Genomic DNA, 12,249 nt, shown 5'->3' with positions numbered 1-12,249 from the left:
GAAATTATTCTGTATGATACACTAAAGGTGGATATATGAGATTATGCATTTGGCATGACTCATTGAACTGCACAACACAAAGAATGAACCCTAATATAAATTATGGGCTTTAGTTAATAATAATCTATCAATAATGTTTCATCAGTTGTAACAAATATACCACACCAATGCAAGATGTTAACAATAGGAGAAACTGAGGACAGGGGGAGAGAGAATTTATGGAAACTCAGTACTATCTGCTCAATTTTTCTGTAAACCTAGAACTACTCTAAAAACTAAAGTCTATTAACTTTTTTTAAAAGTGTGGACATTTTGAGAGAAAGAGCAAAGTCAGTTTATCATATCTATTTTGACTGCTAATGATATTTTGTTATGCAGAATTGTTTTATGGCTTTTGCACTTAGTGTCCCGAAAAGTCTTCTCTACACAAAATATTCCGTATTTTTTAGTAGCCTTATAGTTTTCTACACAAAATATTCTGTATTTTTTAGTAGCCTTATAGTTTTCTTTTTTTATTTAAAAATCTTTGATTAATCTGGATTTTATTTCAATGTTAGAATCGATTCTTATTTATAATACCATCTTCTTAAAAAGACATAATAAAATACATGTCATAGAGAAAGCATTTTAGGTTCAATGTATATAACATTGATCTAAAACCTTCATGTTGTGATGTGTGTTGAGAAATGAAGCAGGATTCCTAAACTGCGGTCTGTGGTCCCTTGAGGTTCATGAATGTGATTTACAGGAGGGCCTGGTAACTTTCAGTAGTGTGTGTGAGTGTGTGAGTGTGTGTGTGAGTGTGTGTGTGTGAACATTTACATGGACTATATGGTTGGAGTGTTCTGTTATGTTAATCAAGTTCTCAAAAGTATTCACAAATCCTAAATTATTAAGAAAAGGTGAAGAAAGCTTTTCCTTAGAATATGTAAACTCTGATGAAATTTCCCAAAAGGATGTTGTTATCTCTATCAAAGAGAATATTTAGCTCTCTAGAGAATGTTTCTCTGAACTGTATTACTTAGAAATCACTCACGATTAAGCTCACAGAACCAAATATTTAGAAAAAAACAAAAAACAAAAAAAAAGCATATATCTTCTAGATGACTATATTGGTCAGAAGCTTGACTCAGATTTTGAAATTTGTTTGCCCAGGACATAAGGAGAAACTGACTCTTAAGATTCTTAAACTTTTTAAAAAATTACATCATAGTTATAATTCACCATCATGTATCAAGTCCAAGCAAGAAACAAATGCTAACTCATTCATATCAAATTAAAATATAATTAATAGCACCTTAATGAAAAAGTGGAAAGATTTCTTTTTGGCATATTTATTTATTATATTTTTGTAGGTTTATTTTTTTTTCCCTAGGGAAAAGAGTTTCTTAATTCTAAAATCTAAAAGTTGAGAAAATATTTTCATTTTTGAAGCTAGAAATTATTTTTTATCTATCCCAGTGTTTGTGGTTTTCCAATGAATTATTGATATACTTTATTAAGAGTGTAATTTTTTCTAAAATGCTGATGTTTATCCATGTACTTTTGTTCTTTCTTGTTTTAAAAAAAGAAGCATTAAAGTGCTAAGAAACACCACCTGTTTTTAAATGCAACACTTTAGAATTTAATCTTTTACATGAGCAAGGAAATTAATATTTCCTTTGTACTCTTAACTTATCCTACATTATCAACATGAAAATGCATTAATGACAAATGAATCTATATTTTACAGATTATATATGTATGTACATCAAATATGTATATAAATAGCACATAAATTTTATCAAGTTGTATGTTTGAATGGAAAAGGACTCTATATTTTGATACTGTCATTATTGTAATGGTGACATCACCCTACATCTTGTTGACTATATTGTATGCATTTTGATATGTATGTATGTGTATATATACTATAGATAGAGATTTTCTATGTAATTAATTTTAGCCTGAGTTTATTAATTTCACCTTGTATGGTTTGTTTTTCTTAATGTATGTTTGTGTGTTTGTTTTCTTTTCTTTCACATAGGAATTTTGGACATATCCAATACAGAAGCTATAATAGAGAAACCCAAAGGAAATGAAATCAGTAATCCTTCAGAGCAATTGCTACCGGTAAAAGAGGTAAGTGATGAATAAAAGTGTGGTATTTCTTTATTCATATATAATACCATCATCATATGTATGTGAATCCATTATGAATCAAAATGTTTTGAGTTTTACCCTTTAACACATGCAAAAATAATTCTTGATTGAAAATTGGCTTATAAGCTTTGATGAAAATTGAATTTTGTGGAGACTGCTCTTTTGCACAGTTGATTCCACGGACAGAGTAGGGAGCTAGAAGTGAAGAAATCTTCGTTCTCATCCCAACTAAGTGTCTACACTTTGAGAATTTGGACTGTAGATAATTGTTGAGAAAGGGTAAAAATGGATATTAAAAAGGAAAGGAAAAAGAAAGAATCGTTTGAACTGGCTTCTTATTTTCGTGTATCCACTATGTAATTGTTTGTTCTTAGATCCATTACCACTCTTTCCCTTCCAAGCTTCCTTGCTTTCTGGATTCTGGGAAGGTTTGGCCACTGAAAAGCATTAATGGAAGACCTAGAGGGTAGATGTTGGAGAAAACCAGAGTATTTCTTTTCCTCTCTCTGTATCCATAACTGCTTTATCTCTTCTGTAGGCCCTGCTCCCACCACACAGTCCTCCCTCCATGGTTTCAGTTCCACCTGGCAGGTCTGCCTTACCTTTAACTTTGACTGGTGGCCCCAGGAACTAGACTTCCATAGATAGTCCCCTTGCTTTGTTCCTCCAGCCCCAGGAATGGTAGTGGCTTCCTGCTATATTAATAGATGTCGTTACTTCACAACCCATGTTTGGCTCCTCAAAATTTTACCACCTTGGTAACCTACAGTTAAAAATTTTTCTTTTGAAATACCTAGAGTGATTTCTGTTTTCTCAATGGATCTTGACTAATATAATAGGTAAACATTTCAAAAAGCAAAAGAACACAGAATTTTAATAGTTTCAACTTAGGAAGCAAGGAAAATAATCAGGAAAATGAAAAGTTATACATTATACTTTAACCAAAAATCAGAGTAGGTATAAAGAAATTAGCATTAAATGATGAAAGAAGGAATTCAATGGGTATTTACTTTGTGCACAGAATGGAAAGCCACATAATTTCCTCTTTCTTCTTTAATCAACTAGTAAATGTTCTTTATTCTAACTGGAATATGTTTGGTGCCAATCATCAGATGGAAAGAGTAAAAGGACACAAACAATATTTCGTGAAAACAAATAGACTTCTAGGAGGACATTTGAGTAGTAAAGGTTTTAGTTTTCTTTTTAAGAGCAGCTATTAATGTGCTTGGTTTTTTATATTTTGAAAAGAAAATGGAACAAGATATCAGATGGAACAAGATATTATAATTACACATAAATTACCATGGGCCAAGATAATTATCATTGCACACACACATGTTGCTGCACACACACGCACACACCCACATCACTACAGCCATGGCAATACTGGCAATTGTTACCAGGACGTATTTCCTTGGATGTATGGATGAATGAATGAATGAACGATTAATTTTAATGAATAAATATGCCTTGGTGGGGAGATAAAAACCAGTTTTTTTGTTATTTTTTAATTTTTGTGGAGGTGGTTTCCTTTTTACATTTCTGTCATAAATATGTCCCAAAGAAATACTATTATAGTACAGGACTATGTCCATGACACTTCTAAAGTTTCACTTATAAGGAAGGAGATGATATGAGCTTAATAGATTCAAACATTGAATAATTTTATGCAAAAATAAGATGAGAGATGTGTTTTCCAGCCCCATGATGTTAAAAGTCCAAATAAATTTTAGAAAGTTCAATTACAACTTAATTATATGCATAATGAGAATGAGAGCCACTTTTTTTGATTATAGAATGAATCATGGAATCATAGAATTTTAGTTCTAGAAGAATCACCTTTATTACTTTATACAGTATATACACAAAGCATAAAATTAATGCTGAGTGGGATGTTTGTACAAGAAAATGAAGTTAATGATCATAATCTCAGTAATTTTAGACTGAAAGTTACCATAGAAATCAACCAATTCAGCTCTTTTATTTTTCTGACAAAAAAGCTGGGATCCATAAAAATAAGTAATTTAGCCAGAGATATTGAGCCTAGAGTCTTCTGAAGTTGCAGTAGGTAAATTATTACTGTAAACAAGATTATATGAAAACAGGGAAAGTTTAATTCTAAGCACAGGTTCAGCCTACTACCCATAATGTTTTTAGTACTAGAGAACATAAGAGAACTTGGGGAAAATATACATTCATTAATATATTGCTATGTGAGACAAAGACCAAAAGAATAAAAGAAAATAACACCAACCTCCACCCCAAACTTCCCATTCCACCTCCCCACCCCCGCCACAGAGTAATGCAGATAATTTTAATTTTTCATTTCCTGGAACAAAAGTAGTGCCACTTACCACTCTATGAGTGGAGAAACTAAATAAAATTCTAAAGTAAAGATCCAGGAAGGTGCAGTGATGTATTTTCTCTGAGAAATACATTTATTACTATTTTTTGGCTTATCTGGATTTCTGAGAGTGAAAAAGAAATAAAAGGTTGAATATTGAATGCTGTCATGTTGCAATACTTGTTAACAATAAACTCTAAAAAAGACTATAAAATCTAATTTAGATTTTATTAAATATATTGAATTTAAAGTTTGCTTTATGTGATAAATAGTAAGTATAACTTTCAGCTCTCATAAGATGGTTTTATTGAACTATATTTAAGAGATTAAATTTTGAAAAATTTTTTGATTAAATCCACTGATTAGTTAAAATGAAATGTCAGGATATTACTGTGTGTTAAAGAATGTACATGTTTTTGTATATTGCTTTATTCACTGGATAATATATTTCAGGTTGTAAGAATGGCTTTTACAGCTTATCCAAGAATACCTATATTTGACATGCTGAATGAAAGCAATAATTTTATATCTGTAACAATAGAAACACTTGTTGGCGAGTTAAAATTAATATAATGCCATATAAATTTATATTTCAGGCTACTTTCCTAGATTTTGGCTGGAGAAGTGCATTTAAAGAAATATCTCTTCCCATGGCACATTGTATAACAACAGCAATTGAAGATTTTTCTCTAAAAATTCTCCAGCAGGAACAGAATGAAAGGTCTTCAGCTGTGACCTATGCTATGAACTTTGTAAATGTCCAGCAAGTTTGGCGAGATAGCCGTGTAGTTCCTGAGGAGGACCAACCAAAGAAAATTGCAAAGGCAAGAACCAAGTGAAATCCTTTCAAAATGGTAGACTGGCATAATGAGGCTTTTTTTTTTTTTTTTTTTTTTATAAGCCATTGAAAGGGAACTTGTAGAAAAATGGTGGAGCCTCTTGGCAAACACTTGGTACTTGACCCAGTACCAGTTTTCTTCTCTGGTATTGTGGGCCATTACTAGCAAAAAGGACTTAGACTTGTTACCATCTTGTTTTCCATATGTCTACTACTTGTTTGGATTATACCTTTGAATGACTTCAGGAGAAATTTAGAGTTACTGTCTTTTATTGGTTTGGGCAACTTTTAAATCTGTTTTTATCCCTTAATGAACATTCTGTTTCATTAGCGTCAGTCTTACATATTTATATGTGCTTTGAGAGTCACAGAATACACTGAGAAAATAATAGGTAATTATGCAAATAGGTCAATATGGTTACTCGGTATTAAGTCCACAATGAGTCCAGCAACCCATGATTGAAATGTTTTTAAAAGAGTTCTTAAAGATAGCTTCCTATTCTGGTAATGTCATGTCGAGGCTCCAGAACATTCCCCAGAGAACACTGTTGGCTAATCTAAGTAGAGGCAAGTTTCGCCTTCCCATTAAGAGGTAGACAGGCATTACTTCTAAAAGTTGCTGACTCCTCACCAATAAGAAGATGCTACAGAAGGTTGTTTCCGATGCTTCTAGATTAATTTAAACTGACATGACCTTATTTACATGTGTTGATTAATTAAAAAATCTTTTATAAAAATTTAGCAAAAGAAAATTAAATTCAAAAATCATGCAATCATGTTAATATCAAGGATATGTATTTAACTACAAATGAAAGTATTGTCATGCAAAGCTATTTTATGAGTTTTTCATAATGTCTGGTAAGCATAAAGTTTGAAAGTTATATAGAGAGAAGCATCATTTTGGTATTTCCTTATTTGACTTAAAACACTTAACTTTCTACAACTGAGAAATTGATTACTATAAAGTTATATCATCGTATTTATGTTTGATGCCAAATTCATTATTTAGGAATTTGGCTCCCCTGTACATAAATTACATGGTGCTGTCAGAGTACAAATAACTCGGTGCTACATTTATTTCTCCCTAGTTTTGTTCTGACATCATGGAAAAACTTGACACAATGCTTCCACTGGCTCTGGCATGCAGAGATGATTCTTTTCAGGAAATTAGAGCAAACTTTGTGGAGGCCTGTTATAAAGTGGCAACAGCTGTCCTGGAGAGACTGCAAGAGAGAGGCAAGGAGGTTCCTTCCAAAGCACCCCTGAAAAACTTGCACATACTGCTCTCCACAGCAGTGTGTGTCTTCCAGCATTTTACTCAATATGATAATTTGATGGAAGAAAATACTAAGAAGTGAGTATTATTTAAATTAAATTGATGTCCGTGCGTATAGTAACATGTACTCTTTGTATATCACAGGAGTGAAATTTTGATGATAATGTTTAAGAAAGAGAAAATAATAATTAACACGGTAAAATATTTTCATTTGTCTTGACTAGGAAATGTCAAAAAGGTGAAACATGGAATATATTAAACCAGATACACAGATAGTAAGAAAGATATTTTTTTCTAATGGTTCACTCAAAAGACCCATGTATTTTCCATATTCTAATCTGGAGCAACAATTTTCTGAATGCTGTTATGACATAACCAAATAAACCCTTTCCATGTGAGGTACTTTGTATTGACTACACTGAAAAGGAAAAATAAACTTTTTTTTGTCCCTTGTACAACACAGTTGTAAAATAGGCACTTCTCTCTTTTTTTCTAAACCTACAAGAAGTTAGGAGATAACATAGAAAAAAATGCATTTCAGTCTATTCTGTTGACTAATGTAAACATATTTTTGAACATCGATTTATTAATAAACTACCCTTAACATTTGAGAAGGAAGCATCTGTCAGTGTTAATTCTCATGTATTAGTAGTCTAAAGTGATTCTATGTTTTCTGTACATAAAATTAAAATGACCACAGATATTATCATATGGTCTTTCTGACTATCCTCTTGTACTCTCTAGAAGATAGTGCGGCCCCTTGCAAAGGGAACATGTGGACCTGGCAGTCCAGAGTGAACCCAAGAATCTATTCTGTATTACTTATTCAGCCTTTGCAATTCCTTAGTTATGAGAGAAAGCATAACATAAATAGCTGAAGATAAAGTAAAATAAATTTGGCTTGATGTAGGATATAACTGTGACATTTCTTTAATTCTCATAAGCAGTCAGATGTTGTGATTCATAGTTAAATTTATAAACAAAATGTGCCAGAAATCACTTTATTTCTGTTGAATATTTTAAAACAGTTTAGGAGATAATTGACATCTACAAAATTACAATTTTTAAAATAAAAAGAGTATATTTGTGAGAGGTGTGATAGCTTTATAAAAGTTGGTTCTGACAAATGCATGTGTTCTCTATAATAACAATAACCTAATGCCTAAATAATGCACTGCTCTCTAATAATAGGCTTACAAAGAATACTTTTATTTTTGAATGATATATTGACAATGCAGTTTGTCTCAAGTTGAAGTGCATATTTGTGGAACAGCAGATGTACATTTTCAAAGGACTTGCAAAACAAAGACCAGCTTTTTTTTTTTTTTTCGGAAAGTGAATGTGAATGCAGACTTAAGCATTAGGAGGAAATGAATGATTGATATCTAATAATCAAAACCATTTGTAGTACTGGAGATTGTTACCTCCTACTGCACAGGCCTTAAATCTCTGTCCCTTTGATCATTCCCTCTGAACAGACCCATATTCCTGGTGCCTGTCCAAAGATATCAGGAATTCATCAACACTCTACAGTTTCAGGTTACGGACTACTGCGTCAGAGTTTGTGCTACAAGCATTTTACAGGATGCTGAGAGCCACCACTGGGATGACTACAAAGCTTTTTATGAGGTGTGAAGTTAAGTTTACTATCCCTCCTTTTTACACAAATATGTTTTACTGCCTACCTGCTTTCTGGCTAATTAGAAACATGAGCTTGGCATTACTAACACACGAAGGCTGTTAGGATAATATTTTTAAAATATTGAATTTGTACTTAGGAAAAACACTGTTTTTAAAAACCTGAAATAATTAGACATCAGAACTCTCCTTCTGCTTAAAAGTAAAAATAACTTAATTTGAGCTGCAGTGTTTCAGTGCTATATGATAAGTTGAAATATAATGGGATGAAATGAAAACTCTAAGAGATAACAATGCCAAAATGCTACAACCTTGTATTTTTTCCAAAGGGACCAATTATAGGTATTCTTGCGCTTTTTTTTCTTGTTATGTATTTCAATCTATGTTTGATAAATATTTTTTTTATTAAGCTGCTTTATTCTTTATACTTATTTTTTTCCTTGTCATTGTATTTTCTTATGAGAGTGCTTTAGGAACCATCTGATCATTTATAGCTTATCTATTTTCATTTAACCTGTGTTTTGAAATCCCAAATTTCTACTGAATTAAAGCCTAATGATTACCAGTGCAACCAAACCCAGAGTTAGTTAAAATTATCCATCATCAGGCTTCATTATTTTCCCCTCCCGTAAATCCCATTGATTATACATAAGCTACAATATTTGAAATTCCTCGAAGTTGCTTTCAGGGCAGGGTGAAACATTTATATCTTAATAAGAGATAATCGGGGTTTTAAAAAAATTCATCAGTCAAATCTAGCTTCATTAGTCTTATCTACCCTTTCCTTTAGATTGAAGCCTATGGTTTTTGTTTTTCTTGATTGTCCTAATCACTATAGAGTATTGAGAAAAACAGACTGGAATTTTATTCAACCAAGTCACTCTTGTCACCTCCCTTACACTGAAGATTCCTGTGGCTCTATTTGTGCCAGAGTTAGTATCATAATAAATGTTGCCACACCAGAGAAGAGCAGCTAATAAGAACCTCTTTAAAAGGACTTTCCACTTATTCTAAGGCCATTTCATCTCTCCTTTAGAGGCCCTTCCCAGATAGTTTTTCTTTTTGCAAGAGCATCCATATAGAATTTTCCAAACCTGAGATACTTCAAACAACAGTGAGCAGAATGAAAATGAGAAAGTGGTATAGTACAGCTGGTAGCCTGAGATAAGAATGAAAGTATTGGTCTTCCCCTCTCTTGGCAGCATCACAGCTTCCTTATTTGCCTTGAGGTAAACAGAGAGGTTGAAAATGAATCCATCTCATGTTTCAAACTATTTCAATGTGTCTGTATACTAATGAGCAATTCTATGTGATGTTTTCATTGAAAAACAGGTATCATCTCATTATATGTCCAACATAGAGGTATTATGTTTCCTCTTATGCAAATTGGTAGCTAGAAGAGTTGTATAGTATAAATAATAAGTAGATGCATTGAGAACCTGTTATTGAAGTTACCAAGAATTAAAAACAAACAAACAAAAAAAACCAAATTACTATGTAACATGTGGTTCTTAGATCTTATGACAATGCTTTAGCTTCAAAGACAGAAATAATAAGATAGTTACCCTGTGATTGATTACATGGTACTATAGCTTCCATATACTTACATGGTCAGTAGTTACAATTTAATTGCAGAGTTAGTGGTTGTTATTTATGCTCTGAAAAATAAAGTGATACTGCTTTTCTATTTACCAAAAATAAGAACCTTCTAAAAATAGCACAGATTTTAAACTGTTTTGACAGCTGGAGTACCTGACTGGGTTTTATCCTGTTCACTGAACCCCTTTCTCCTCCTCTCGCCAGTATTCCAACTGTCTTGTAAAACAGGACTAGTTTTTTGGCAGGGCCATTTTGAGAGGAAAGGAGATGAAATCTGCCTGATTGAAGGCAAATGACAGGATAGAGATCTCAGGGGAACCTATTGCCATGGGCAGTGTATAGTAAATAAATAGTGAACAAATTTAAAAGATGTAGAGCAACATTTATTCATGTTTTGTGATATCAAGTGAGCCCTAGGCACATTATTTCCACTTTCTAGACTGTCAGGTTGAGAGAGTCGAAGAGTTTGGTATCTCTGATGAGGTGCTGGTCGGATAGCACAGTGGGTGTTCAGATTACATGTTTAAAATTAAGCATTTAGTACAGTTGACATCTGCTCAATTTTAGCAACTTGTGTTTTCCAACAGTCAAAGAATAAAGAATTGTCTATTCAAAGATAATATTGAGTGGCTATATAATAAAACCCAGCTGCTTGTTTCCTGATATATAATCTAAATAAAAACTCACATCTGTTTACATTATAGTGAGTCTACAAAAATAACAGATGTTTACTATCAGAGTACTTTTGAAATGATAAGAAATAGAGAAATAGGTCAGAAAAATAAATGAATCACATTTAGTTTAATGAAAACTCTTACATACATTGAAGTTACATACATTTTGAAGAAAATTGTGAGAATGATGACCAGTTTGGGATATAAACTTGAAATTTATATTTTAAAAAGTCTTAAAAATAATTCTTTTTCACTTTTAGAAGAAGAAATCTGTGTGCCTAAAATTATTTTTATTTTCTCTTTATTGCAAGGAATTTTTTAAAAATATTTTGAAAACTTTGAGAAATCATGTTGACCACGTTATTATAAGCACCTATCCAGTGCCATGGGAAAAGTTAGTGTAAATTATTCATACTAGTCATTACATCAGCTGAGTCAGCTTTGCTTTAATTAAAATACAACACCAAAAGTATAAGAAAATCGAGCTTTCAAACTCCTTTCTTACTTTAGGAAATTTTTTAAAGTATTCTTTATTGTATAACACACAATAAAGAAAGCATAAGGAACTATCATTTTGCTACTTCCTCATTAATTTTGTAATTTTTTTTCTTAAATAGTTTTGATACATATAGTCAGAAAGTCAGGAGCCAGTGGTCAGAGTCCCTTCCAGTTTGCATTTGACTCTTTGAAATTTGATGCCCAAGTTTCTCACCCAAGGATACAATTCTACTCACTTATAAACTCCATTTGAAAGTCGATAGAAAACTATAAATTATCATTATATAGTAACTAAAAAAGATTTTATTAATCAAAGAAATCACCAGAAGAATTATATATAAAGAAAACACTAATAGGAGCATATGCATAAGAAAGTATTCACTTTTGGTATAAGAGAACAGTTTTTTTTATTTAGATGATATTTATTTGAGAAATATACATAGTGGACAAAGCAGAAATTTTAAGTCAAAAAGGATTACTTAGAGGTAAAATGGGAAGTTTTACTAGTTTAACTTTAGATATAGTTATATAATCAAGATACTGTTTGAAGAATGCATTCTATTCTTCCTATTTCAAATAATCTTTTAATCTGGTTTGAAGAAAATGAGGTCAAATTACTAGCATACCTCCCTGTGAGCATGTTAACTAATTAACAGTTGTAAATCACTTGAGGCTACCTTCTCATTTCTGCCTGTTCCCCTTGGCCTTGGCCTTTGTTGAGTCTCTGTCTGTGGTCAGGGAAAATTTGGCACACAGGAAGAGGTCTATAAGGAGAAGGAAGGGAATGAAAATCTGGCTCCTTGGAAGTATGAAGTGCTGTGAAAATAATAAGAAATAATGATAGCATCTGCCTAGGCTTTACAAAATCTTGTTAAATCAGACTATTGAATTATCTGTTTCTAGTGGTGTTATTAAAACACCATGGATAAAATAGCTTAATGTAATAATCTTCAATAGTTACCTATCCTCCTTTGTTCCACACATGTCGATAAGTATACAGTATGTAAGTTAATTTTTGCTCCTATCATTTTCATTATAATGTGAAATCTGAATATTTGTAAAATTATCTCAGTGATGCCAATAGTCTCAGAAAAATGTAATACTTAATTTAAATAATTAAAATTTAATTTTAGAAGAATCAGTCCACTATCTTAAACTAGCATGACTTGTTTAGCAGCTATAAAGCTGATTATTTAAAAGTAAATTTTAAACTGTAGACCAGGAGTAGGTAAATCAAAGA

The 12,249-nt window shown here is 32.0% G+C and overlaps 1 protein-coding gene across 1 annotated transcript in view; it reads left to right on the top strand.

Annotated features, from left to right (window-relative positions):
- The window catches only part of KIAA0825 (KIAA0825 ortholog), a 364,821-nt gene that overhangs the window by 94,093 nt on the left and 258,479 nt on the right, over positions 1-12,249 (top strand). The window contains exons 7-10 of the mRNA XM_023522742.1: positions 2,027-2,121; positions 5,083-5,310; positions 6,413-6,678; positions 8,079-8,229. Of these exons, the coding sequence (XP_023378510.1) occupies positions 2,027-2,121; positions 5,083-5,310; positions 6,413-6,678; positions 8,079-8,229 (740 nt within the window). The remainder of the gene's footprint in view (positions 1-2,026; positions 2,122-5,082; positions 5,311-6,412; positions 6,679-8,078; positions 8,230-12,249) is intronic.

Source organism: Pteropus vampyrus, unplaced genomic scaffold (assembly GCF_000151845.1).
Source record: "Pteropus vampyrus isolate Shadow unplaced genomic scaffold, Pvam_2.0 Scaffold11, whole genome shotgun sequence".
Taxonomy (NCBI): Eukaryota; Metazoa; Chordata; class Mammalia; order Chiroptera; family Pteropodidae; genus Pteropus; species Pteropus vampyrus.
Note: the sequence above shows the minus strand (reverse complement) of the source record. Positions and strands in the feature narration are given on the sequence as shown.